The 23,523-nt window shown below is 26.6% G+C and overlaps 9 protein-coding genes across 29 annotated transcripts; 5 read left to right on the top strand and 4 right to left on the bottom strand.

Moving 5' to 3' along the window:
* Positions 1-767: 767 nt before the first annotated feature.
* On the bottom strand, positions 768-6,128 carry LOC124947174 (fibroblast growth factor receptor substrate 2). 4 transcript variants are annotated; one of them, XM_047488961.1, is made up of 5 exons: positions 4,231-6,128; positions 3,705-4,024; positions 3,222-3,631; positions 2,416-3,113; positions 768-2,053 (listed from the first exon to the last, which is right to left on the bottom strand). In XM_047488961.1, exons 2-5 carry the CDS (start codon positions 4,011-4,013, stop codon positions 1,974-1,976), a joined length of 1,497 nt encoding a protein of 498 aa, XP_047344917.1. In that variant the 5' UTR covers positions 4,014-4,024; positions 4,231-6,128; the 3' UTR covers positions 768-1,973. The 4 variants fall into 4 exon arrangements, with proteins under 4 accessions (XP_047344917.1, XP_047344920.1, XP_047344919.1 ...); XM_047488964.1 differs by having other exon boundaries at positions 2,416-3,110; XM_047488963.1 differs by having other exon boundaries at positions 4,321-6,128.
* On the top strand, positions 4,495-6,458 carry LOC124947175 (lipoyl synthase, mitochondrial). Of its 2 annotated transcripts, none has more exons than XM_047488967.1 (7): positions 4,495-4,631; positions 4,699-4,764; positions 4,880-5,188; positions 5,258-5,414; positions 5,492-5,545; positions 5,651-5,780; positions 5,881-6,458. In XM_047488967.1, exons 1-7 carry the CDS (start codon positions 4,629-4,631, stop codon positions 6,248-6,250), a joined length of 1,089 nt encoding a protein of 362 aa, XP_047344923.1. In that variant the 5' UTR covers positions 4,495-4,628; the 3' UTR covers positions 6,251-6,458. The 2 variants fall into 2 exon arrangements, with proteins under 2 accessions (XP_047344923.1, XP_047344922.1); XM_047488966.1 differs by having other exon boundaries at positions 4,497-4,631; positions 5,492-5,549; positions 5,625-5,780.
* Positions 6,272-8,307, bottom strand: LOC124947178 (proteasome subunit alpha type-1). 2 transcript variants are annotated; one of them, XM_047488978.1, is made up of 5 exons: positions 8,149-8,307; positions 7,424-7,674; positions 7,169-7,328; positions 6,811-7,020; positions 6,272-6,705 (listed from the first exon to the last, which is right to left on the bottom strand). In XM_047488978.1, exons 1-5 carry the CDS (start codon positions 8,149-8,151, stop codon positions 6,493-6,495), a joined length of 837 nt encoding a protein of 278 aa, XP_047344934.1. In that variant the 5' UTR covers positions 8,152-8,307; the 3' UTR covers positions 6,272-6,492. The 2 variants fall into 2 exon arrangements, with proteins under 2 accessions (XP_047344934.1, XP_047344935.1); XM_047488979.1 differs by having other exon boundaries at positions 8,145-8,297.
* Positions 8,308-9,114: 807 nt separating this feature from the next.
* On the top strand, positions 9,115-11,623 carry LOC124946511 (caltractin). 3 transcript variants are annotated; one of them, XM_047487272.1, is made up of 3 exons: positions 9,595-10,451; positions 10,531-10,917; positions 11,002-11,623. In XM_047487272.1, the coding sequence occupies exons 2-3, from the start codon at positions 10,915-10,917 to the stop codon at positions 11,506-11,508; spliced, it is 510 nt and encodes a 169-aa protein (XP_047343228.1). In that variant the 5' UTR covers positions 9,595-10,451; positions 10,531-10,914; the 3' UTR covers positions 11,509-11,623. The 3 variants fall into 3 exon arrangements, 2 of the variants coding, with proteins under 2 accessions (XP_047343228.1, XP_047343227.1); XR_007100113.1 differs by lacking the exon at positions 10,531-10,917 and having other exon boundaries at positions 9,115-10,451; positions 11,002-11,140; XM_047487271.1 differs by lacking the exon at positions 9,595-10,451 and having other exon boundaries at positions 10,458-10,917.
* Positions 11,624-11,816: 193 nt separating this feature from the next.
* Positions 11,817-14,149, bottom strand: LOC124957718 (exosome complex component RRP43-like). 2 transcript variants are annotated; one of them, XM_047514935.1, is made up of 7 exons: positions 13,939-14,147; positions 13,063-13,099; positions 12,833-12,970; positions 12,456-12,750; positions 12,272-12,392; positions 12,085-12,188; positions 11,817-11,988 (listed from the first exon to the last, which is right to left on the bottom strand). In XM_047514935.1, the coding sequence occupies exons 1-7, from the start codon at positions 13,953-13,955 to the stop codon at positions 11,834-11,836; spliced, it is 867 nt and encodes a 288-aa protein (XP_047370891.1). In that variant the 5' UTR covers positions 13,956-14,147; the 3' UTR covers positions 11,817-11,833. The 2 variants fall into 2 exon arrangements, with proteins under 2 accessions (XP_047370891.1, XP_047370890.1); XM_047514934.1 differs by lacking the exon at positions 13,063-13,099 and having other exon boundaries at positions 13,939-14,149.
* Positions 14,150-14,831: 682 nt separating this feature from the next.
* Positions 14,832-16,134, top strand: LOC124947126 (signal peptidase complex subunit 3). Its single transcript, XM_047488847.1, has 5 exons — positions 14,832-15,144; positions 15,308-15,381; positions 15,520-15,608; positions 15,713-15,816; positions 15,892-16,134. Exons 1-5 carry the CDS (start codon positions 15,002-15,004, stop codon positions 16,019-16,021), a joined length of 540 nt encoding a protein of 179 aa, XP_047344803.1. The 5' UTR covers positions 14,832-15,001; the 3' UTR covers positions 16,022-16,134.
* A 661-nt stretch (positions 16,135-16,795) lies between these two features.
* LOC124946995 (piggyBac transposable element-derived protein 4-like) lies at positions 16,796-18,703 on the top strand. The gene is made up of 2 exons (XM_047488527.1): positions 16,796-16,799; positions 16,883-18,703. Exons 1-2 carry the CDS (start codon positions 16,796-16,798, stop codon positions 18,448-18,450), a joined length of 1,572 nt encoding a protein of 523 aa, XP_047344483.1. The 3' UTR covers positions 18,451-18,703.
* On the bottom strand, positions 17,694-21,309 carry LOC124947124 (zinc finger protein 330 homolog). Of its 8 annotated transcripts, none has more exons than XR_007100326.1 (7): positions 20,069-20,454; positions 19,773-19,943; positions 19,464-19,695; positions 19,225-19,389; positions 18,995-19,072; positions 18,574-18,914; positions 17,694-18,086 (listed from the first exon to the last, which is right to left on the bottom strand). XR_007100326.1 is itself a non-coding variant. In XM_047488838.1 (7 exons), exons 2-7 carry the CDS (start codon positions 20,069-20,071, stop codon positions 18,745-18,747), a joined length of 819 nt encoding a protein of 272 aa, XP_047344794.1. In that variant the 5' UTR covers positions 20,072-20,263; positions 20,984-21,309; the 3' UTR covers positions 17,694-18,744. The 8 variants fall into 8 exon arrangements, 7 of the variants coding, with proteins under 7 accessions (XP_047344794.1, XP_047344793.1, XP_047344799.1 ...); XM_047488838.1 differs by adding an exon at positions 20,984-21,309 and having other exon boundaries at positions 17,694-18,914; positions 20,069-20,263; XM_047488837.1 differs by adding an exon at positions 21,010-21,309 and having other exon boundaries at positions 17,694-18,914; positions 20,069-20,263.
* On the top strand, positions 20,944-23,101 carry LOC124947122 (polymerase delta-interacting protein 2). 6 transcript variants are annotated; one of them, XM_047488836.1, is made up of 6 exons: positions 20,944-21,323; positions 21,664-21,831; positions 21,915-22,014; positions 22,102-22,443; positions 22,546-22,751; positions 22,833-23,101. In XM_047488836.1, coding segments are annotated over exons 1-6 (912 nt in total). In that variant the 5' UTR covers positions 20,944-21,228; the 3' UTR covers positions 22,834-23,101. The 6 variants fall into 6 exon arrangements, with proteins under 6 accessions (XP_047344792.1, XP_047344788.1, XP_047344787.1 ...); XM_047488832.1 differs by having other exon boundaries at positions 20,950-21,323; positions 21,921-22,014; positions 22,821-23,101; XM_047488831.1 differs by having other exon boundaries at positions 20,957-21,323; positions 22,821-23,101.
* Positions 23,102-23,523: the final 422 nt, after the last annotated feature.

The following is a 23,523-nucleotide window of genomic DNA, read 5'->3' as shown; positions in this document are numbered from 1 at the left end:
AAATTCATATATATATACATATATATGAATCTACTGATCTTACTTATAATAACTAAAAAAACAGTTTGCATATAGGTATATAGTTCATATATACATACTTTTTGAAGGTACATATTCGTAAACTTTTTTACATACAGCATAGAAAAGATTATAGTTAACAATCAAAATATATTACGTATTGTAAAAAATTATAATGAATTAAAATTATAAACAGATATTCCTGTTTATATAATGTAAAATGAAATATAGTGCATAAACATAATTTATGTTCCTAATATCAATTTATATGATTTAATAAAATTAATCTATATGATTAAGAAAAAATAATAAGTATAAAAAGAGAAAAAGAAAAATAATATTATAATGTAACCTTTCTTGTCATTTTAATTAGAGAAATAATTGCAAATTTGAAATAGTACAAAAAGTACAATTCTCTTGACTGTTACCACTTAATTAAAAGGAATTCTTAAGGAAAAATTATTTAATTTAAGAAATTTGAACTTCTAAGAATAAATTCGTTGCATCTAATTATCAAACTATATAATTTGAAAACTCTTAGTCCACTTCTTATTGATATTTATTACTTGTAGGCATGCCTTAGGCCATTTTAATTAGATCATTTTAATTACTAAAAAAAAATTATATCTTATTATTAACCTTGTGCACTTTATATATGCTTCTCTCTTCCAGGCACAGGTAATGTTTGATAATTTAATTAAAGTGAATTCTGTGTGATACAGGATAATATTTAATAATAAAGTTACCTATAGCTTTTTCAATATATTTATCTCGTTGTAAAAGATCTAGTTACATAAAAATAAGTCGAAGCTAGTGATCGACTGCTGCGCAGGGAACCTATAGCACAGAAAGTAGTGCTCTCTCATAGTAATATAATTAATTTTAAAAATATTCAACTTCTATTATTTTAAACATATTGACTTTTTGTTACTACATATTTGGAGCTATTAGAAGAAAAAGTCACTTAAATTGCATCTTATTCTTATATTTTTTTACATATGCATGATATTTAGATGAAGATTAAGAATATATTCTGGAAAAAGTACATATAAAATAACTAAAAATTATAACATAAATATTAATTAACAATATCATATATAAATAAATATTTCTTTGCAATGGCATACTATTTTAGCATACGTACATAAATATTTTAAAAATCAAGAAAAGAGAAGCTTGTCTTGATAAGCTAGAAATGTTTTGCTGTACTTTATCTACAACATATATATATATATAATAGTGTTATAAAATAGTCATTATTATTTTGTGCCACAACAAATCTTGTTTGGATATAAATTATGTAAAATCCTCACTTACATTGCTATCTTAACTGCCTCAAAATTTATCACACACACACACACATGTGCTATATAGTTTATATTCTATATACTTTTATCACATTTGAATATCACTTTTATAAATAATTTCTGATAAATGTTAAAATGAACTTTAAATATTGCATGAAGAATAATCATTTTCTACTGAAATATACTTGTATACATATAGTTTTAAATGTCAAATGATTGTCTTAGTAAAATTAACATTATTATATTCTTTTCTGATTTTTTATAGATTTTTGAAATATAGATAAATTTAGAGGAAGCAAAGATTATCTTTTATGATAAGAATGTTATAAAGAAAACAGACTAGCAGTTATATATATTAAGTTTCAAATATTAAAAAAGTAACATTAAAAGAAATTCTGCTAGTATGTACCAAATTACAAAAAATTCAGAGTTAACAATGTACAAACTTGATCTAAACCAATAAGTCTGTTAAATAATCACTGAATTAGTTCTATATTATCATTTAGTTCATACTTTAATATCAGCCTCATTAGTTTTGGAAATATATACAAAAAATCAAGATGCTTTATCTTCCAATAGCTCTATATTAATCATATTAAAATATTTAATGTAAAAAATCGTTTTATGTGTAATATTCTATAAACTTATTTAATTATTGTATAAAATTCTTTCCTTGAGATTTCCTTTCTCTAAAAATACATTAGAGAGAAAACTACATCTTTTAAATGCTGTAATTAATAAAATGAATTATTGTATATTTATGAATCAGATATTGAGAACTAAAACTGATACATGTATGCTGCACATGTACACATTCGAAACTATCCAAATAACTTGTATATTTATATATAAAAAAAATATGAATGAAATAATATTATATTATAAAAATCCTGAATTTAGAAAAATTTTACTAAATAATATATATAAAAATGTTTCTTAATCAATATTTTAAAACATTGTAAAAAGTAAGAAAAAACTAACAAATTATTATTTTATGAAAGATTAAAGATTTTATACATATGCATAATAACAATATAAGTGTATGAATAATCTAATGTGAGTATAATAAAATAATAAATGTATTACTCACTAATGGATGAACTAAGTCTGCAAGAAGCAGACAAGTCATTTATTGTGGAATTATGACGTGTCTTTCGCGAACCTTCATTATCATTTACAAGATTAGGATTAACAGAATGACAGAGAGCAGCTGTTTTATTAAAATCTATTGTAGCATATCCTTTCTGTATCTTATTGGGTGACTCTGGGGGAGATGGTGTCAAATGTATTGCACCATCCAATGATGGATTCATTGATTCATCTTTCTTATCCAAATCCAAAACAGCATAATTAACTTCCCTAATTGCAATACCTGTAGGTGTCGATGGAGGTAAAGGTGATTTATCAGATATAGAAATTCCTGAAAATCTTTTTTTTAAACTTTCAATTTCAGTTGATTCTAAATTAGCATAACAGTGCCTTGATCCATCTTCTGAATTAGATTGTAAAACTGGCAATGGTAGTGGATGTACCCTAACAGCAACGGAATCAGCTTGATCATTACCAGGACTTATATTCATGTATGCATGTTCAGAAACATTTGTTTCATTAATTTCTTCTATACATGTAGTTGCATCCAAAGTATTATGATTTGGTGAAAGTGGGCTAACTTCATTATTAATACCCACATTCATGTAGGATACTGTTGAAGATAACAATGGCCTATTGTTACATGACAATTCTTGATTTTTAGTTATGGATGTCATTTCCCATCCACTTGTGCCACTGCTAGAAATGATATTATTTAATATACAAGATCTATAGTGTAATATAAAACATATAAAGTCATAAAATCCAAAATCTTATACTTTTTGTGCAGTATATAAAAAGATATACCTTTGTGTCATTCTCCTAAGACTTTTATTATTATTGTGTTCCATTTCCAATGGAATAGATAATAATATTTCTTCGTTGATATAAAGTGAGGATGAATGTGAGTGAGAAATTGTAGATGGTGGTGGTGGTGGTGGTGGTTGTGGTGGTGGTAAAATAGGAGGAGGGGATGGAGTGCTTATAGTTCCTTGAGGTGACATAGGACCATTACTACTTCCAACGCTACTTAGTCTTCCTATTCCATTTTGTTCATTATGAACAAATCTAGTACCCATGCGGTTGTTAAATCTAGTAGGCATTGGATCTAAATAATTAGGTTCAAATGGTATTGTCACTCTTGTTACAGATGGAACTGTTTGAGCAGCGACCGGAAGCTCTCTTGATATTGTGTCGTCTATACTATTATTACATACCTATTATCAAAAATATAAATGTGATAAAAATATATAATTTGATATACATTAAAAGTAAACAAAAAATACATACTTGAATATTTGTTTGAACAAGATTAAATAAATACGCTGCTCGATGGCATTTAAAGGCATAAATACCAGGCCCGGTAGAACATCTTCTACCAGACTCAAAGCTAAAGATTTCTGCATCATGACCGTATCGTCTTAAACATCGTAATGGCCATTTTATAGGCTGTTTGCCACGTTGATATAAAATTATATCTGTATCTGTAATTTCTAAACGTCCTGGAGTAACTAAATTACCTAAATCATCAACATTTATCACTTGAAAAATATTTGGATGTAGATCATTGATATCTGCACGACTATTGATACACCCCATCCTTTTTTATCCTAAAAATCATTAAACATGATTTTTATGTATTGTTCAAAAATCTATTATAATCTCTATCTTTATATTATTTTGTAACTTTAAAAATCATTTATATTATCATATAAATAAATTATTTACAATAATTTATTATTTTCTTAACGTTACTAATTAAAATTAAATAACAATAAATTTTTAAATAATGCATTTAACTAGAAATGAATTATACCTAAAGATTTGATGAATTATCAAAGCCCATTATTTTCTATTACGTCAAACCGATGAAATAAATGAAATTGAACCATGTTGAAACACTCACCGAATACAACATATCCAAATACTAAATTTTCCACGATCAAGACAGTACACTCTAACACAAACAACACATCCTTGTATAACAACTATAAACATCACTGTATACCATTTTTATTGGCTTGAAGTTGCTGTTCCTTCAAAAAATAAACTATTGGAAGGCATGAAGTTATATGAATCTATATCGATTTCAAAATCGACAGAGAAAGGTCGTAGTCATATTTAAGTACGATATAGTACGAGTGTGACCAATCAAATTGCGTATTTATTATTTATACGTCCATCGAGTACCAACAAATATATAATTTTAAGAAAATGGTAAAAGTAAACTAATTTATTTTTGCGTATTTTCCAATAAACAACTAATTGACTTAATTAAATTTAGAGCATGTTGCGAATAACTTATGCAACAAATTTAAAATCATTCGGTCTCTTTCATTTTCATACAATAGTAAGTTCTATCATTATTTTATAACTATTTATACTTATAACAAAATATATATTAGAATATTATTACATATTATGTACGTATAAAAAATCTTATTAATATTAATTAATTGCAACAGTGTGTACGATGTACCGAGAAAATTAATAAAACATTCTCTGAAAGACTTGAAGATGGCCCACAGTTTGAGGATTTCATCAGCAATAATTATACGGAATATAAAGGAAAATTAAAATTGGAAAAAGGAGAGAGCAGATTGAAATTACCTCCATGGCTTAAAACTGAAATACCTATGGGTAAAAATTACAATAAAATAAAATCTCAATTAAGACAATTACGTTTAAGTACAGTCTGCGAAGAAGCTCGTTGTCCCAATATTGGAGAATGTTGGGGTGGAGGAAGCCATGGTACTGCAACTGCTACTATTATGGTAACTAACTTTATTAAGTAACATAGTTCTATATAATTGAATATGCTGCAAAAATAAAATATTATTTAGTTAATGGGAGATACTTGTACTCGTGGCTGTCGATTTTGTTCCGTCAAAACGTCTCGTACGCCAGCACCATTAAATCCTGAAGAACCAGTTAATACAGCAACTGCAATAATAGATTGGGATTTAGATTATGTTGTTCTTACATCTGTTGATAGAGATGGTTAGTTACAAAACTTTAATACATTTTGATTTTGTAATAATATAAAAAAATATAATCTTGTGTTGAATTGTTATTAGACTTAAGTGATGGCGGAGCAAAACATATAGCAATGACAGTAAAGGAAATTAAATGCAGGTATTCTATTTGGAATTTGTAAATACTTCTTTATCATAAAACATTAATTTATTTATTTACTTTTATTTGTTATAGAAGTGATATTTTTGTTGAATGTTTAGTACCAGATTTTAAAGGAAATAGAAGTAGTATCGCAACTATTGTTGCTTCCAATCTTGATGTATTTGCTCATAATATTGAAACTGTGGAGAGATTAACACCATTTGTGAGAGATAGACGAGCTAATTATAAGTACATATTTTTATAATTTAAAAAAAAAAATACTCATATATATTAAACATATTCATATTTATAATTTACATGTTATATTTCATACTTTTGTCTTAAACAGTCAATCCTTGGATGTCTTAAGAATAGCTAAAGAATGTAATGAAAATTTAATTACAAAATCATCAATCATGCTTGGGTTGGGCGAAACTGACAATGAAGTAGAACAAGCAATGAAAGATTTAAGAAATGCTGGAGTAGATGCTTTAACATTAGGGCAATACATGCAGCCTACAAAAAAACATTTAAAAGTAATAGAATACGTTACACCTAGTAAATTTAAATTATGGGAAAATATGGGAAAACAATTAGGGTTTCTTTACACTGCAAGTGGTCCATTAGTACGATCTTCCTACAAAGCTGGCGAATTCTTTTTAACAAATATTCTAAAAGATCGTCATCATCAAGAAGCCAAAACACCCTCTAAACTATAAATATTAAATAATACACCAGTATAATATGTAGTAGAAATAAATGTATACTGTTATATATAAAAATTATACAAATTTGTAATTAGAGATGTTTGTTATATAACCAATCATCTAGAGATTTTATATATGCAGATGATAAATGATAAGTATTTTACTCTTATGTTCAATATTTAAAGAACAAAACTTGAAAATAAAGTGACCATATTTTTTATACAAGTGTTATGACATTTTTATTATATTTTAATTTAATCTGTTTCCATTGCAATGGCAGCTTGTGAATCGCGTGGACCCTTATCAGCGGGTGGATCCTGAGGTGGTCTACCGTCATCATCAACATTTGGTTTAATAGGTCTTCCTCTTTTATCATCTCCTTCAATTTGGCTTAAATAATCAGACGTTGCTGACTCATCTAAGATTATAAAATCAACGCCTTTACCCACAATTGCTATAGAAACATTCTGCAACAACAAAATATTTATACAGAATATATATATATGACGTGATCTAATGTTTATTAAAATATCTGTTAATAATATTTTATATTTATTTCATTACATTCATACCTTAACAGATAAATCTACTTCATTCGGCAGCGTATCACGTAATGCTCTAAGACCATGCTTCACAAGTTCATCAAGATCACATGTTAAAAATTCATTAAGATGTTTTTCTAAGTACGTTCGTGCACTCTGAGAACGAGCCCCAATAGCCATTGCTTTACAATCAAAGTAATTTGCGGATGGACAAGTCTGGTATATGTGAGGACCCTGATCCTTTAATATTGATAAGTAAAATGAAATTTATTAAATATTCCATTGGTCATTTTATATAAAAAATATATAAAATCTTAATCTATACTAGTAATATTACCAAATTTATTATACTAAGTATTAGGTATATTATTAGGTATGTAATACTTACATCATAACCAGCTACTAATAATCCTACTCCATATGGGCGTCTATCATATCTCTGTGTACAAGTCTGCATCTTGTTTCCTAATGTTGCTATTAAGCGACTAATAGGAAGTACATCATCGTGAGAATACTTATAATTTAAACATTCAATTCTCATATATCGACTAAAATATAATAGAAATAAAAAAAAATATAATACTGCACATTACCAATTTTTTAATTTTTTAATCATTGATAAAAAAATATTTAAAGGGATCACCTTAATATTCTAGCATCAGCAGTAAGACCAGAAATTGTAATTCCCATATGTTTATCTATGGGAATAATCTTTTTCTGATGAGCAGAAAGTTCAGAGGATGCCCTTTTAAGTGCAATAAGAATAGCATGTGTTTTATTTTTAAGACCAACAGTCGCTGATCCTAATTTTACAGCTTCCATTGCATATTCTACTTGATGTAAGCGGCCCTGTGGGCTCCATACAGTGACATCGCTATCATACTGATTGCGGAACTGCAAAATAATGTATTATTAGTTGTTATTTTGGAAAAAATTTACATAGTTTTCATTATTACTTTTAAAATTCTAAATAAGATAACATTTATTTTGTAGTTAATAAAACAATATTTTTATAAAGAACAATATAAAGTATAATAATATTTGGAAATTTCTTTATTTATATATATTTTATTTTATTACGGTTTAATTCATTTCATAAATTATTAATGAGAAACGATATTGAAAATAATACATAATCTAAAAGAAATATTTATCTAAATGAAGAAAAAATAAAAGAACAATAGAAATATTATTAATATCTAAGAATACAGGCATTAATAATAAATTTACATTCAAAAGATATTTTACATCATACATACGACTAAAAATCTAGATACATTATACGTCAAATAATATTTTCATTAATAACTGAAATATTTGATAATATAATTTACATGAATTTACAATATAGGAAATATACATACATACCATTTTTTAGTATAAATGAGATAAGCAAAACAATGTATACAACAATAAATTAACAATCACTATTACTTGCAGAAAATATCACTCTGTAAATTAACTATCACGCAATGGTATAAAAAGATAAGATTGTATGTAGAGGTGATTCCGGTATGTTATACTATCATGCTGCTTCTACACTTCATTATGATTGGTTAAAAATCGAGAATCACTATTTGTTGATTTCAATCAATTTGGATTTAAAGATAAAAAAATCTCTAAAATCAAAGGCCCATATTCATAGTCGAATATTATTTTAAAGACCACCTTAAGGCTGACTGCACATACTTTCCAACAATAAGGTCCTTTACACAAGCAACGACGTAAAATGTAATACATAAATCTTTAGAAAATCCAATTAGAATCGATTATTCATTTCCCTCTATATTTTTTGACGCGATGTAAACTATTGCGGTAAAAAATTTTGCAAAGATAAAATTCTTACAGTTTACGTCTTACGTCCAACCAATCATTGGTTGTATTTAAACTCGATATTTGAAATTTTATGAATGCCACGTGGTAGCATTACATAGACTTTAAAGTTATGTACATATTTTTGCGATTAAAATTATCAAGAGCATTGCGTTTTGTGTTATATTGTTATCAACATATAAGAGTACAAAAACGAAGATGTAATAAGTAGCACTTAATACTTAAGGTTATTTATTACCTTTATTTTTATAATATCGATAATAAATTCAGGTATAATTCTTAACCGATTTTGATAGACAAGATGTCATTTTAAAGATGAAGATTTAAGCAAGATGTTGGCTTCTTCAAATTTTGAAAAAAAATTTTTTATTTAAACTATTCTCGAAAAATAATCCCAAAAATAATAGTTAAAAATAATAATTTCCGTTTCCACACTATCTATGAGATAGAACTTCCAGCGCTATTATTTTTTATAGTTTCTTTTGAAGTGGACTAGTCCACTTTATATTATTATATACGTATAACGTACGTTTTATCTAGCAAAAATTACTGCAAGCAGATGTTAATAAGATATAAATATGAGAATGTGTAAAGTATTAAACTAATACTTTAACCCACCCTAACTCGATAAGAAGGGTATACCTACACGATACAATAGGCACATGTTGGGTATTCCCCTGTCCATTTGTAGTTTATATTTAATCCATACATGTTATTGAAATTTACACGCTTCGAAGGAAAGGTAATGAGCAGTCCTAAGAATTATAATTTCAATACTATTTCTTCAATGATAACTATAATTAGTCTACTATACTATAATTAACTTTAACTTGCGGTAATCGTATATAATGGCGCTTACAATTATATTTTACGTCAATTCATATGCATGGCCTTGAAGATTTTTACGAATAGCCCAATCAAGAAACGTGATTCATAGAAACCTTACTGTTACATCTTATGGAAAATGTGCGACTAAGTTCACCAAAAAATGAACAAAGGCCAAGAATTGACGAAAACGATCTTTTTAAAGAATGCCTTAATGCATTTCATAAGATTTTCTTATTCGGTGGAATCACTGGCTTAAGGTTATTTTATTGGTGATCTCTTCATAATCATGATTGCCGGGAGAGAAAAAAAAACTACTACTACTATTACTACTACTATTTTCCTCCTTCACTAACCGATTTTTTCTTGTCAACAAAGTTTATAATGTTTTTTAATTGAATATATAGGAATGGATGTTTGATTGTAATAAGTGATATAATTGCTAACAATATATGTATGCATATTTGCGATTATTAATGACATTAATGAAGACTTCATGCGATCGAGTTTCCTTTTTCATCAGTCATACATATTTCTCCATACTATAGTGAAATACTATTACATGAGAAACCAATGACATTTATTCAAAAGCAAACAACAAGCCAATGATAATTTTTTCGTCATTATAATTAATATTTTAAATAATGAAAATTCTCAGTCACTTTATTATTTTATGATATAATTAATATCCATCTGAGTTCATTCATTATTAAAGAGATTACTTCCAGTATTCATTATCTAAAAATAAACATAGTAAAGAAAAAACTGACATCATTGGTTTGATTCTAGATAAATATTATTGAGTTGTCACATCTTCATTACATCCATTATTTTTATATATTGATATTTTTCGCAATAGAATAGAATATAATATATATACAAAATATTAGACATTTGATATGAACTTTTATTAATTATTGAATGTCACTGGTTGGAGCCAATTATAGTATAGTTCGTAACAATATCATCATGATTATACTATAGAAACCTCACAACACGATTTATACATACTGGTAACTTTAATTATATATATACAAAATATTAGATATTTAATATGAATTTTTATTAATTATTTAATGTCACTGGTTGTAGCCAATTATAGTATATTTCGTAACAATATCGTCATGGTTACACTCTAGAAACCTCATAACACGATTTATATATACTGGCAACTTTAATTATATATTATATGTTTATCAAATTTCATAAAACAACATTATGAGAACGGAAACACAATGTTTAATTAAGATATTATCTTTGTATTAATTCTATCATATTACAATATGATAGAATTAAATAATGATGAATTCAAGTCATACATACATACATAGATACATATATACATATATATATAGAAATTTTACATTGATTATACATGAAGTCTTCTCTATAAGCTCTGTTTGTCAAAACAAAAGCCAATTGTAGATTGTTTCTTAAACGTTGACCAAAAATATCGTGAATATATCAATAATAATTATGGTTTGTATTGTTCTGTTTGTTTTATTGTACGTGTATTATTTAATCATTACAAAATATATATATATTTTGTACATTTTCTTTCAGGCTTCAACTTCTAAAAAAAACAGTAGTTCTCGGCGAAAAGGTGTCTCTAAAATTGAATTAACAGAAGATCAAAAAGCTGATATAAAGGAAGCTTTTGATCTATTTGATCCAGATGGAACAGGCAAAATAGCAACTAAAGAACTTAAAATAGCAATGAGAGCTCTTGGTTTTGAACCAAAGAAGGAAGAGTTAAAAAAACTTGTAGCTGATTTTGATCCAGATTGTCTTGGAAAACTGTCATTTGAGGAATTTTTAAATATAATGTCTGTAAAAATGTTAGAGAAAGATCCAAAAGAAGAAATTTTAAGAGCCTTTCGGCTTTTTGATGATGATGAAACTGGAAAAATATCTTTTAAAAATTTAAAACGTGTAGCTAGAGAGTTAGGTGAAAATCTTACGGATGAAGAATTACAAGAAATGATTGATGAGGCTGATAAAGATGGTGATGGAGAAATTTCTCAAGAAGAATTTATGCGAATTATGCGAAAAACCTGCTTATATAAATAAATGTAATGATTTGTTCGTTGTTTTCAATTCAAATTAAATTAGTTTTAAAACCGTTTAATTACATTACTTGATTTGCAAAAAATTACAGAATTTTAAATTGTAAAATTGTATAATTTATAAAAATAATTAAATAATTAAGGTATAAAATATTAAAATTCTTCCTAACTCTTTAAAAATTATGAATTAAATAAAATTTATATATTGCTGTTTGTTATATTAATTAAGTTAATTTAAATTTATGTTATATTTAAATTGTATAATGTTCTATATTTTTACTGAATAGGTCATTTATCATAAACAAAAAATAGTATATTTCAATAAATTTTTATTTATTTAATAGCATATTATTCTTATCTAATGAATCAAATTTTTTTTCTATTGTTGATATAGCAGTATTTATTAATGTTCGTACTAAATCTGCTCTTCCTTTAGATTTTGCTAAACTTTTTATAAATAAATCTTGTGATATTGGAATGCCACCTAAATAAAAATTATTATGTTATTGACTAAAATATTTGAAATACTTTAATTATGATTTTGTATACTTATAATTAAATATTTTAATAATTCATATACCAGGTTTATGTACATAACATATTGCTTCTTCATCTGAAACTATTGTTAATTTTCCTAATGATAAGCTTTCCTCATCATCTGTTGGATCAGCGATTAAAAGTTGCCTAAGATATAAACAAATTTTTCTTTTTTCTCTTTTTTTTTTCGAACATATGTAATAGGAATACATAGATAGTAAAAAACCTACCTATCAAATATAGCAAAAGTTGTACTAACAGGTAATGCTTTAACTGAAAATGGAATCCTATCTTCATGTTGTACAGAAGTACTTCCACTATTTGGATCATGAGTTACTCGTGGTAAAGTTACTAAAAAATAAATAAAAATGTATTGTGGTTAATTTTTAAGATCTATAAACAAATATAACTTACAGGATTTAAGAGCAGTTGCTAATGCACCCGTGCAGGCATCTACTACTGCACCATCATAATTGATGCATAAAAGATCACAGTATAATACCCACACTAATTTAGCTTCACAAATACACAATTTTTTTAAATCTACTGCGGCAGAATTTGTTAAAATATGTTCTATTAGTTTAGAAATAACTTGTGCTTCTTCACTTGGTGGACCTGGGTGGAATTTTGGAGAGCATAATGCAGAAAGCTCAACATTAGGCACAATAAAACCACAATCGGGTGTTTCTACTTTCGGTGTTGCCAATTCCTATAATAAATAATATTTTTTAATTTTAAGGATGAATTATATATAATTATGTTATCTCAATGTTTTATAAAGGTATATTTACAGCTTTGATGCCACAAATTACTGTAGTATTTCCAATTTTAAATACAGCTGAACTATCTGCTTGAGTTATTGAAGATACATTAACACTTATAGGACGAAAAGACAGAAATTGTCTTCCATCTGGTCTTATATCTTGTGCCTATACATAACAAATGAAAATTGTTCAAATTAAGTTAAATATATTATATAAATTAATTATAACAATAATAATATATATATTTATATATTTACTAGATGATCATGTAGGTACTTCACTGGATGAATTATTCTGTAAATATATCAAAAATCGAAACTGAATATGTAACTAATTACTATCAATTTAAATAAATTCATAAACTCTGTTCTATATTTTAGAAAGACCTAAAGTGGCTCACGAAAGTATCCGAACGCTCGCTATTAATACTTTATATAATAAAAATATGCATATTAGCCAGATATGTCGTATTTGGATATTTTTTTATTTCGCGTATAAGAATTTTCTTTTCTCTACTAATTAGTTTCTTTAATCGACCTGTGATTGTTTATTACTATTTCTTCGATTTTTGATTTTTTAATATAATGTAACATATTGTAAATACACATCTCTTCACTAATTAGGCAATCTGCCTATATGTTTTCCCTTTTTTATGCAATTTTAATATTAATTCTCTCTCGCATGTTTGCGTTTCCGACTTCTTTAAATTTATTGTAACTATATAAGTTAACGTCAGTCACAATGAAGCATGAAACCCACAACACAATGTCACTACATCAATTATATCTACAAATGTTTACAATTTTTCTAAAAAAACATTGAATTGCATGATCTCTAAGCGTTCAAATACTTTTGTGGCCCTGTTTCAATACTTCATTATAATAAATGTTTCACGACTTCTACAAATATTATTCAATTCGCTTCAAATTTTGTATAATCTCAATAATTATGTCTTACAGCAGTTGCAATATTACTTTCAAAACTTAAGTCTAACATGCATATTTTTATTATATAAAGTTTTAATAGCGAGCGTTCGAATACTTTCGTCTGCCAATGTATATGTATTCATGATTTTTATTTTAAAAATAATATACTTTGAAATGTCAACTTAGTTTAAATATGAATATACAAACTTGTATTGAGAATCCATTATTTTTCATGCACAATCCGTTCAGACTATAACAAATACACATTTAAGTTGTAAAATTTTCTATTATGCGACCATGTGTCGTGTTGTACATCTTTATTTCACCTATGAAATATCTACTATTATTATGTATAATTTAACATACTTTAATGTCATAAAGCACAAAATATAACTTGTAATGCATATGTATCAAAAATTATAAGATTCTCTACATTGAGCCTTAAAGATATTTGTTATACGTAAGATAAGCAATGATTGGTTCACGATGTATAAAACTATCCAATCGTAATCATACACATCATTAAATATATACTTTTTCCTTTTTTTTACTCTGATGAAAATTGCATAAATAAAGCCCGCTAATACAAAAAAATAATACTTAAAAGAAAAGCCAGTTATAAAAATATTTATTTCACACATGTATTTGCAAAGTATAATTAAAAGTATATTGTCAAGTGATGTGAATTGTAAATTTATTATTAATTTGAAATAAAATACATTCAATACAAGTCAATCAAAAAAAGTTAGAATTATATAATTAGTACAATTAAAAAAGTCTGCTGTTTATTGATATATAATAAATTCAATAAATAATCTACCAAACGATATATAAATAAAACGAAGGATGAGTACATAACAATTAGAAAATTGTAACAGATATTTTATCTTGATATTTAAATTAAAATATTATTGAAAATTGGTATAGTCACGTAGCAGGAAAATAAAGATATAAAAATTTCAAAACCTGGAAATGTTTTAATGATTTATATAAAGTTGATTAGAATTGATTTAATATAGCATCACTAACAGAAAACTTGTATCAAATAGTTGTTTAAAATACAACGCCGCCCTGGTGGTCGTATATAACATAATTTGGGTTTAACTAGCCTATGTTTTACGCATACCGGTTGATCTCGATGCTAACATCGAGTTTTCATAGGACAATGATTTTGGTTAGAATTTGTAAATGTATAACACTTAACAGTTTTGAGATATATAATTAAATTAACTTTAACATTTTCATATATTGACGATTTTAAAACTTAATAATGCATACAGTTTTGACACGTGGAAATGCTATTTTAGCATATACATTAAGTGTATCAGCTTGCCTTACATTTTGTTGTTTCCTTTCAACAGTTTTTATAGATTATAGAGCAAATGCAACTTTAAATACAGTAAAAGTAGTCGTGTAAGTATATAATTTTATTTATAATTGTGTAATTTATATTTGTATAGTTATAGCACTATATTAATATTAATTTTTACATTACATAATATAATTTCAAGTAATATCATAAATTTTTATTTTATTAATGTACTATATATAATGAAAAAGTATATTTATTTTACAGGAAAAATATGCCAGATTATAGTGCATCAAAGGTGAAAAATGATCTTGGTTATTTGACATTTGATCTTCAAACTGATATCCTTTTTATTCTGTGTATATTATTAAATATTTTATATATATATACATATATATACATATATATGTCAATGGTTTTTATATTTCATATATTATTAGTATTTTTATGTAGTTATTATTTCCTTATAAAATATATACATCTCACTCCATTATTTAACTGGAACGTTAAACAGTTATTCTTATATCTTACAGCAGAATATCAAACGAGCAATAATGACTTTAATCAGGTATGAGTCTATTCTGATTGTTATATAACTTCTTTTTAGAAACTTTCAAAAATTTTGTATAATCATATTATGAGGAGGTATAATATTTATTTTTTTTAACATAGGTAGTTTTATGGGACAAAATAGTTCTACGTGGAGACAATGCTGTTCTAGACTTTAAAAATATGAATACAAAATATTATTTCTGGGACGATGGTAATGGTTTAAGGTAAGTAATTATTTTTTCTTTGACATTAAATTTTTTAAATTTATTATATGTTACTTTTAAATTGTCTGGTTTTAGAGGTAATAAAAACGTAACATTAATGTTATCTTGGAACATTATACCAAATGCAGGATTATTGCCAAGTGTTAATGCCATTGGTTTACACACTTTTGCATTTCCAACAGAATACACAACTTTACGTGTATAATTATGATTATCCAACATTATTGGAAATATATTAATAATTTTATAACAATTTTTAATTGTCTCATGTAAAATGTAAAAAAGTATATAATAAATATAGGTTGTAAATTACTTATATACAGAGCTGTCTTATATTTCTTTATTTTTTTGTTAATTAAAAAAACATGCATTTAATTACATGTATTTACTATAAATAACACAAATATTTCTTCTAATCTAGCCCAGGATATTAGATTAATATTCATTTTTCTAAGTTAGTATTATATTATTCTGCATCAAATTATTATTATTACTTAAGAATGGGCATCATACTTCATGTATTTTGTTGCATATTAATGTTATATTGAATTCTGTGGAATGTTCATTTCAGTTCATATCAAAAAATTTAAAGTATTAATTTCTGTCAATTTTACTACTATAAAATAATATTTTATATCAAGTTTTTTTAAGTTTTTTATTTATATAATTTTACTTTATAATATTATTAACCCATTTGCATCCAAGCGCGGATATATCCGCGAGCCCGCAACTGTCCTTTATCACCGAGCGCGGATATATCCACGAACTGCGATTGTCCTTTATTACCGAGCGCGGATATATCCGCGAGCCCGCAACTGTCCTTTATCACTGAGCGCGGATATATCCGCGAGCCCGCGATTGCTTTTCATTACTAGTTACCGAATATTCTTCAGATACCATAGATCACGTCTGATGTCTTCAGTTTATTATATTCTAAATAAGTTTTATTTTTTTTATGTAAGTCTTTTAAACTGTCATTATGAGTAAGTGTTCTCGATCTATATTTAAATTTAACAAATCCAAATTTAAAAAATAATCTTTTTTCATAAGTCAAACTAAAATTTAGTTGCCCCAATGTATTTTGACCATCTTGACGATTCGGATTCAAGTATAGAAATGAGACATACTCGAAAACGTGTCATGATCATTTCATCAAGTGATGAAAGCGAAGTTGATCAGTGCGGCAGTTTTATAAATGAAGATTATATGTGGAAAGCCGAAAATTATAGACCAATTATACATGATTTTTCAAGTGTGGATGGTGCAACTGTAAATACGCAAAATCTGTCGAGAAGGGAAGTTTTTGAATTATTTTTTAACAAAGAATTAGTTACAAAAATAATTACAGAGACAAATAAATATAGCGCAACCGACGCAGATTTTATACCTCTTACAGACGATGAATTAAAAGTATTTGTTGCTTTAAACATTTTAATGAGTTTAGTTTCTAAGCCCACTATTCAGAGTTACTGGACCACAGATAAAAGCATAGAAACACCATATTTTAAGACTATTATGTGCCGTAACCGATTTTTCTCTATTGCTAAAAATTTACATTTTTCTAGTAATAATAATTCTAATGACGCACTCATAAAAATTCGAGAAGTTTCTGAAATAGTAAAAAAGACTTTTATTCGCATGTATGTACCGAATAAAAACATTTCGATTGATGAATCATTAATGCAATGTAGAAGCCGTTTAGATCATATACAATTTATTAGAACAAAACGAGCGAGATTTGGTATTAAGTTTTACAAACTGTGTGATTCGAAATCGAAATATATACACAATTTTAATATGTATGTAGGAAAAGATAAAACTAATACTGCTAGCAGAAATGTTGTGATAAATTTGTTGAAAGAGAGTAGGTTATTGCATAAAGGATATTGTTTGTTTATTGACAATTGGTACAGTTCACCGACCTTATATCGAAAATTATATAATATGGAAACAAATGTATGTGGAACAGCGAGAATGAATAGGAAAGAAATGCCTCGAGAATTAAAATTACACCAATTACAAAAGGGAGAAGCTGTTGTATTTTCTACAAGGGATATGGCGGCGATAAAATGGAAGGATAAAAAAGATGTCGTTTTACTAACAACTATGCATGGCTTAGATTTTGCAGAAACTGGGAAAATAAACCGATATAGCAGACAAAAAACTTTAAAACCAACAGTAGTAATAGATTACAATCAGTATATGGATGGAGTTGATGTTGGTGATGAAATGTTAAGTAAATTTCATACTATGCGAAGATGTAGAAAGTCCTATAAGAAAATATTTTTTTATTTCATAGATATGATGTTATTAAATAGTTACGTACTTTTTAAAAACAATAAAAAAGATCGAGCTTTCCATGTTTATAAACAAAAATTAGCCGAAGAAATTATTGAAAAATATTTACTATATATAAAAGTAAGCGAGGCATCATCTATCAATGATTCAATAACGCGATATACTGGCAGGCATTTTCCTATACGGATACCTGCAACTTTAGCAAAAGGAAAAAGAACATCAAAGCGATGCATTGTATGCTTATCTAAGTCTTTGCGAAGAGAAACGATTTATAAATGCCATATTTGCGATGTACCATTATGTATTGATCACTTTAAGGAATTTCACGAAAAATAAATTTTTTATTTTATCTATGAAATTTTAATTTTTTCTATTTTAATAAAAAATTATAGAATTCGTTGTTTACGATGTATCAACTGTTTTAAAAAGTATAATTCTGTTGTCATGTACTGCACTTACGATCGACTGCGCCCGGTGATACGGGCCGATCATCAATTGAACATTGCTGATTTTTGAATACGGCATATTAAGTAGACGCATGATGCAAATGGGTTCATATAGTAATTTTTAATTTTCATACTTTTTTGTATATTTTCCATGTGTTAAGTTCACATTATTACTAAAGGATTTTTATATTTCTTTCCTCAATTTATCACTATCCTTTACTTCATCCTCACTTGAAGATTCATCTTCTTGTTCCTCTTCTTCATCATCATCGTTTTCATTTTCATCTTCATCTTCTTCATCATCATTAGCAATATAATATTCTGAACCACCATAACATTCAGCATCATTAGTACCTATTTAAAAATATATATCATAAAATTCAACTGAAATAATAAATGACTTAAAATTATATAAAATATAATATGCATGTTACCATAATCATTATAACTATTTTCTTCGTCGGAATCATATGGTCCAGCCTGAGTTTGTCTACCAAATTTATGACTTCTTGCTATATATAAAAAATATGAATATTTAGAAATTTGAGCTGTATGTAATGGATTATTCAGAAAATAAGAAAAAAGTAAGAATTTTACTGTTCTGTGTTATGTTCAATTATTTTATATATTAGTTTAGAAATATGTTTACGATTAAAATACTTACTAGACATACTAAGGTCCTTAGTTTGCGATGTTTCATATCCACATTTGGGACAAGGTATAGGTTTATTCTTTTCATATTTAAATCCTTTTCTACGCACATGATCTTCGCAATAACATGTTTTACATCTGAGACATGAATACTGTCCTAAACGATTACAAGACTGGCCTAAAAATATTGTAAAATATGTTTATATAATTTGTGAAATTGAAATAGTATAAGAAATATTATAAAATTCTTACATTTGAAACTTTCAGCTTCTAATACTTGACATGATGCTTGATGTTCGAATTGATCATCTTCACAAAGGAAACAATTACAGAAAGAACAGCGGAATATTCTTCCACCATGATCCCATACTCCTCTTTCACATTCTTGACAAATAGCATCCATTAATGGACAAGTACATGCATGAGTAGTTAAACAACGTCTCCCATGACAAACCCAAGCTTCACAATGATCACATATAGCTCCCTAATATGAAAAACATATTTAATTATAATTTTGTTATTTCTATAATAACAAGTTATACATTTTTATTCTATACTTACTACCATCCCCAGACCTGTAGTGAATATACCAGGATGTCTTATAACACAATCTCCCGTTTTTAACATACATTTTACTTTGCCACAATGTGCACACATTGGTAAGCGTTGCACATGTTGACAAAAATAACAAAAAGCACGACTTTTCTGTTTTTTATTGCACTTATCACATTCCTATATATAACAACATATTATCATTTAACTAAGATAGATATGTGAAAAAAACAAAATGTAATAAAATAAATAATTGCAAACATTTTAAATGAAAATCCATTGTCTCAATTTAATATAATATTTACCATTACTGTATTACATGGTAACTTTGCTATGTCTATTTGTTCTTTAGCAGTCCTAATTTCTTTTTGTCTTAATTTTTGCTTTTCAGCTTTTCTTCTCTGACCCGTCTTTTTTTTTTGGCATTTTAATATTTCAAAAAAGTAAAATATTTAGGTTATCGTTTCTTCTTCTGATCAATCACTGATGGTTACTAACGTCTGTAATAAATTCAATCATAAAATTGTTTTCCACTGATTTATATCCATAAATGTACAAAAAAAACATGAAATACGGAACATCTTAACCGAAATATTTATATTCTGCGTCAAATTTAACTCATCGCAAATATGATTTTACTAAAAAGATAATAAATTATACAAGTGAAACCAAAATAAATTATTAAGCCTAGTATATATTGAACTCTATTATACAATAAAATATTTATGTTAAATTCTTATAAATTAACATATTACATTCAAATATTTTTAATTACATCATCAAACGAAATAACAACAATCATATAATTGATAAAAGCAAGAAGAATTTAGTCAATAGAGGGAAGTTGAAAATTATAAGAAAGCATATCTGATAAGATATAGTTATCTTTGTTCTATCGCATGCTTTACTAATTACATATTTTCTGTTACGAAAGTTAACTTAGAGCAAGTATAGAATTTTTTCCCCTAAAAAAATACGTTAATAAATTCAAAATGATTTTTTTAAATCTCTGTTGTATATTGTGTATAAATTATAAAATTACAATAATTAAGACTTGTTTTTAATTTTTCTTTGATGTCTATTATATATGCATCATTATTTATGGATTTTAAAAGTTAGTTTTAGGCGAATTATAATCGATTCATTATTGCTGTTTTATAATCAGTTTTTAGTTTTATTGTTTTAATGTTTAAATCAAGTTTAATCTTAAACAAATTTACCAATTGTTGTAAATTCAACACGTTACCGTAGCTTAAAATTTTTATTCACTATCTCTGGCTATAGCATCTTTTTTTTTTATATCATGGACAGTCACGTAAACATCACATATATAACCTGCCATACTCTGACGTACTCAGTCAAACTCAGTAGAAATGTCAGGAAAACAGCGTCGTTATTTTCCAATACTCAAAGAAGATAAATAAATCCTAATATAAATCAAGCAATAGTCGTTTTAAAGAAAAGGATGGAGCTCTCACGAAATTTCATCGTTTGTAATTTAAAACACTTCCTCCTAAGTTCAACTAAAAAATCATATGTGCAACAAACAAGATACATTAGGTACGAAGTATGTAGTACGTAAAACGTACGTTTTTTTTTATATTTCTTGGAAAATATTGTAAAATTTGTAGAATTATATAATTTATAAAAACATGTTTAAAAAGAGCGCGACTTTTTTATTAATATGTAATAGGAAATTATTACAATATAATTGTTTTATGAAATTGTAGAACTTGATAGGTTATGAAGTATATATATATATGTATGTCATGTATAGAAAATAGTATTTTATTTTGTATGCCATAATATTTATGATTAGTTGATATATTTTGATTTAAAAAAAGCCAGAAATGAAAAAGAAGTCAGCATGATAATTATCAGTAAAATCATTTTACATAAGGCGATATTTCAGATTAGCAGAAGTTGGAAAACTCGAAACTCCCAAGTTGCAAGGAAAATATGAAACGGGTCAGTTAATCTTGCATAGAGTTTTTGGTTACCGGGGAGTAATTTTATTTCCATGGCTAGCAAGAGTATACGATAGGGATATACCAAATAAAAAAGAAGAGTATGTTATATATAATTATATATAGCTGATAGTTGTAGAATTAATATATATAAAAAAAAAACATAAACTATTTTATTTTTAAGAAACAGCGATAGTAACTTTAACAGTGTGGGCAAAGAAGTAAAAGGAAGGACACACACATTTTATCAGGTTCTAATAGATCAAAGAGATTGTCCGTACATAGTAAGTAAAATAACATTGTATTTATATATTTGTTTTTGTATTTCTTATAAATGTGTGTACAAATAGTTTTATTAAAACAATACATAGCGTGCTCAAACAGAAGCAGTCACATTTTTGGGTAATCACGAGAGTAGCCGCAGTCTATACGCAATACCAGGCCTAGATTATGTTGCCCATGAAGATATTTTGCCATATACTACAAATGAGAAAACTGCATTGCAACATGAACTTTTTGATAAGTTTTTAACTTATGATTCAAACAGAGATCCATGTTTTATTGCACAAGAGACATTGAAAGCATGGCAAAAAAAGAACCATCCATGGTTAGAATTGTCCGATGTTCATAAAGAAACAACAGAAAATATACGTATTACTGTGATACCATTTTATATGGGTTGTAGAGAAAATCAAACTACATCCGTTTATTGGGTACATTATATTTTTAAGGATTGTAGATGATATATAATTTATATGAATTATATTATCTTTTATTCAAATCTTTTAATTCAAATCTTTATTTCTTTTATGTAGTGGCGATATTGCATTCGTTTGGAAAATTTAGGAGATTTGAGTGTACAATTAAGAGAAAGGCATTGGAGAATATTTAGTCTTTCAGGTACATTAGAAACTGTCAGAGGAAGAGGAGTTGTAGGACAAGAGCCTGTACTATCTAAAACCTTGCCCGCATTTCAATATAGTAGTCATGTCAGTTTGCAAGCTCCAAGTGGTCATATGTGGTACGTAGTTAGTACTTCTCAATATATCTGTAGCAATATTCTTTTTAACTAATGACACTTTTGTTTTAGGGGAACATTTAGAATGGAGAGAGAAGATGGATATGCATTCGATTGTAGAATACCACCTTTTTCGTTAGAATCGAAAACAGAAGAGACCCCCATACCAGATGTGGAATCATGATATTTTTATGAAACAATTTAGAAACATTCAACAAGATCCTTTATACTTCCCGTTTTTTAGCAAAGACTTTGTACACTCTGCGATATAACAGCTGTCTAAATCGAGAATTACTTAATTACACATCTCTTATTCTTTTTAGTTTCATTAAACTGTATATATTAATTATATATACTCTGTACATCTTTGAGTAGTAGATCATAAATATAACGATTTAGCATCTTAATAATCATATTTTTTATTGTATATGTAAGAATAATGTATAATATCTACTGTAGTATCAGAAAATGTTAATATAATTATATAAAAAAGATACTTTGTATGCATATGTGAAATATTTTATAAAATATATGATACTATACTACAACAAAAATGGTATTGGCTGTATCAATATACGAAATTGCTATTGGTCGATGGAAAAAGTCCATCTTCATCATTGGTTAAAAAATCAGTATCCTTTAAAACTATGAGTGTATATCCAACGTACTCGATAATATTTCACTTTTATTCAAGATCATTCTAAATCTTATAGTTTTATAAGAAATATTTTATATGAAATTTTATAATAATTTGCGTCTGTTTAAACGTTGCGGT

The sequence above is a fragment of the Vespa velutina genome, chromosome 2 (genome assembly GCF_912470025.1).
Source record: "Vespa velutina chromosome 2, iVesVel2.1, whole genome shotgun sequence".
Lineage (NCBI taxonomy): Eukaryota > Metazoa > Arthropoda > Insecta > Hymenoptera > Vespidae > Vespa > Vespa velutina.
Note: the sequence above shows the minus strand (reverse complement) of the source record. Positions and strands in the feature narration are given on the sequence as shown.

Excerpts from the sequence above, each read along its gene's own strand:
- LOC124947174 (XM_047488961.1), bottom strand. The coding sequence starts at position 4,013 with ATGGGGTGTATCAATAGTCGTGCAGATATCAATGATCTACATCCAAAT. Across the intron at positions 3,632-3,704 it reads TTGTTCAAACAAATATTCAA|GTATGTAATAATAGTATAGA; the intron begins GTATGTATTTTT and ends TTTTGATAATAG. Across the intron at positions 2,054-2,415 it reads CAGACTTAGTTCATCCATTA|CATTTAAAAGATGTAGTTTT; the intron begins GTGAGTAATACA and ends TATTAATTACAG.
- LOC124947175 (XM_047488966.1), top strand. Across the intron at positions 4,765-4,879 it reads TCTTTCATTTTCATACAATA|TGTGTACGATGTACCGAGAA; the intron begins GTAAGTTCTATC and ends TAATTGCAACAG. Across the intron at positions 5,189-5,257 it reads CTGCAACTGCTACTATTATG|TTAATGGGAGATACTTGTAC; the intron begins GTAACTAACTTT and ends AATATTATTTAG.
- LOC124947178 (XM_047488978.1), bottom strand. Across the intron at positions 7,329-7,423 it reads GCTGATGCTAGAATATTAAG|TCGATATATGAGAATTGAAT; the intron begins GTGATCCCTTTA and ends ATTATATTTTAG. Across the intron at positions 6,706-6,810 it reads AAGTAGATTTATCTGTTAAG|AATGTTTCTATAGCAATTGT; the intron begins GTATGAATGTAA and ends TTGTTGTTGCAG.
- LOC124957718 (XM_047514934.1), bottom strand. The coding sequence starts at position 13,998 with ATGTGTATTTGTTATAGTCTGAACGGATTGTGCATGAAAAATAATGGA. Across the intron at positions 12,751-12,832 it reads TAATTTGTGGCATCAAAGCT|GAATTGGCAACACCGAAAGT; the intron begins GTAAATATACCT and ends TATTTATTATAG. Across the intron at positions 12,189-12,271 it reads ACTTTTGCTATATTTGATAG|GCAACTTTTAATCGCTGATC; the intron begins GTAGGTTTTTTA and ends TTTATATCTTAG.
- LOC124947126 (XM_047488847.1), top strand. The coding sequence starts at position 15,002 with ATGCATACAGTTTTGACACGTGGAAATGCTATTTTAGCATATACATTA. Across the intron at positions 15,382-15,519 it reads GACATTTGATCTTCAAACTG|ATCTCACTCCATTATTTAAC; the intron begins ATATCCTTTTTA and ends TAAAATATATAC. Across the intron at positions 15,817-15,891 it reads GACGATGGTAATGGTTTAAG|AGGTAATAAAAACGTAACAT; the intron begins GTAAGTAATTAT and ends GTCTGGTTTTAG.
- LOC124947124 (XM_047488838.1), bottom strand. Across the intron at positions 19,696-19,772 it reads CTACAGGTCTGGGGATGGTA|GGAGCTATATGTGATCATTG; the intron begins GTAAGTATAGAA and ends TTTTCATATTAG. Across the intron at positions 19,073-19,224 it reads TAAGGACCTTAGTATGTCTA|CAAGAAGTCATAAATTTGGT; the intron begins GTAAGTATTTTA and ends TTTTATATATAG.
- LOC124947122 (XM_047488831.1), top strand. The coding sequence starts at position 21,229 with ATGGAGCTCTCACGAAATTTCATCGTTTGTAATTTAAAACACTTCCTC. Across the intron at positions 21,324-21,663 it reads CAACAAACAAGATACATTAG|GCGATATTTCAGATTAGCAG; the intron begins GTACGAAGTATG and ends ATTTTACATAAG. Across the intron at positions 21,832-21,914 it reads ATACCAAATAAAAAAGAAGA|AAACAGCGATAGTAACTTTA; the intron begins GTATGTTATATA and ends TTTATTTTTAAG.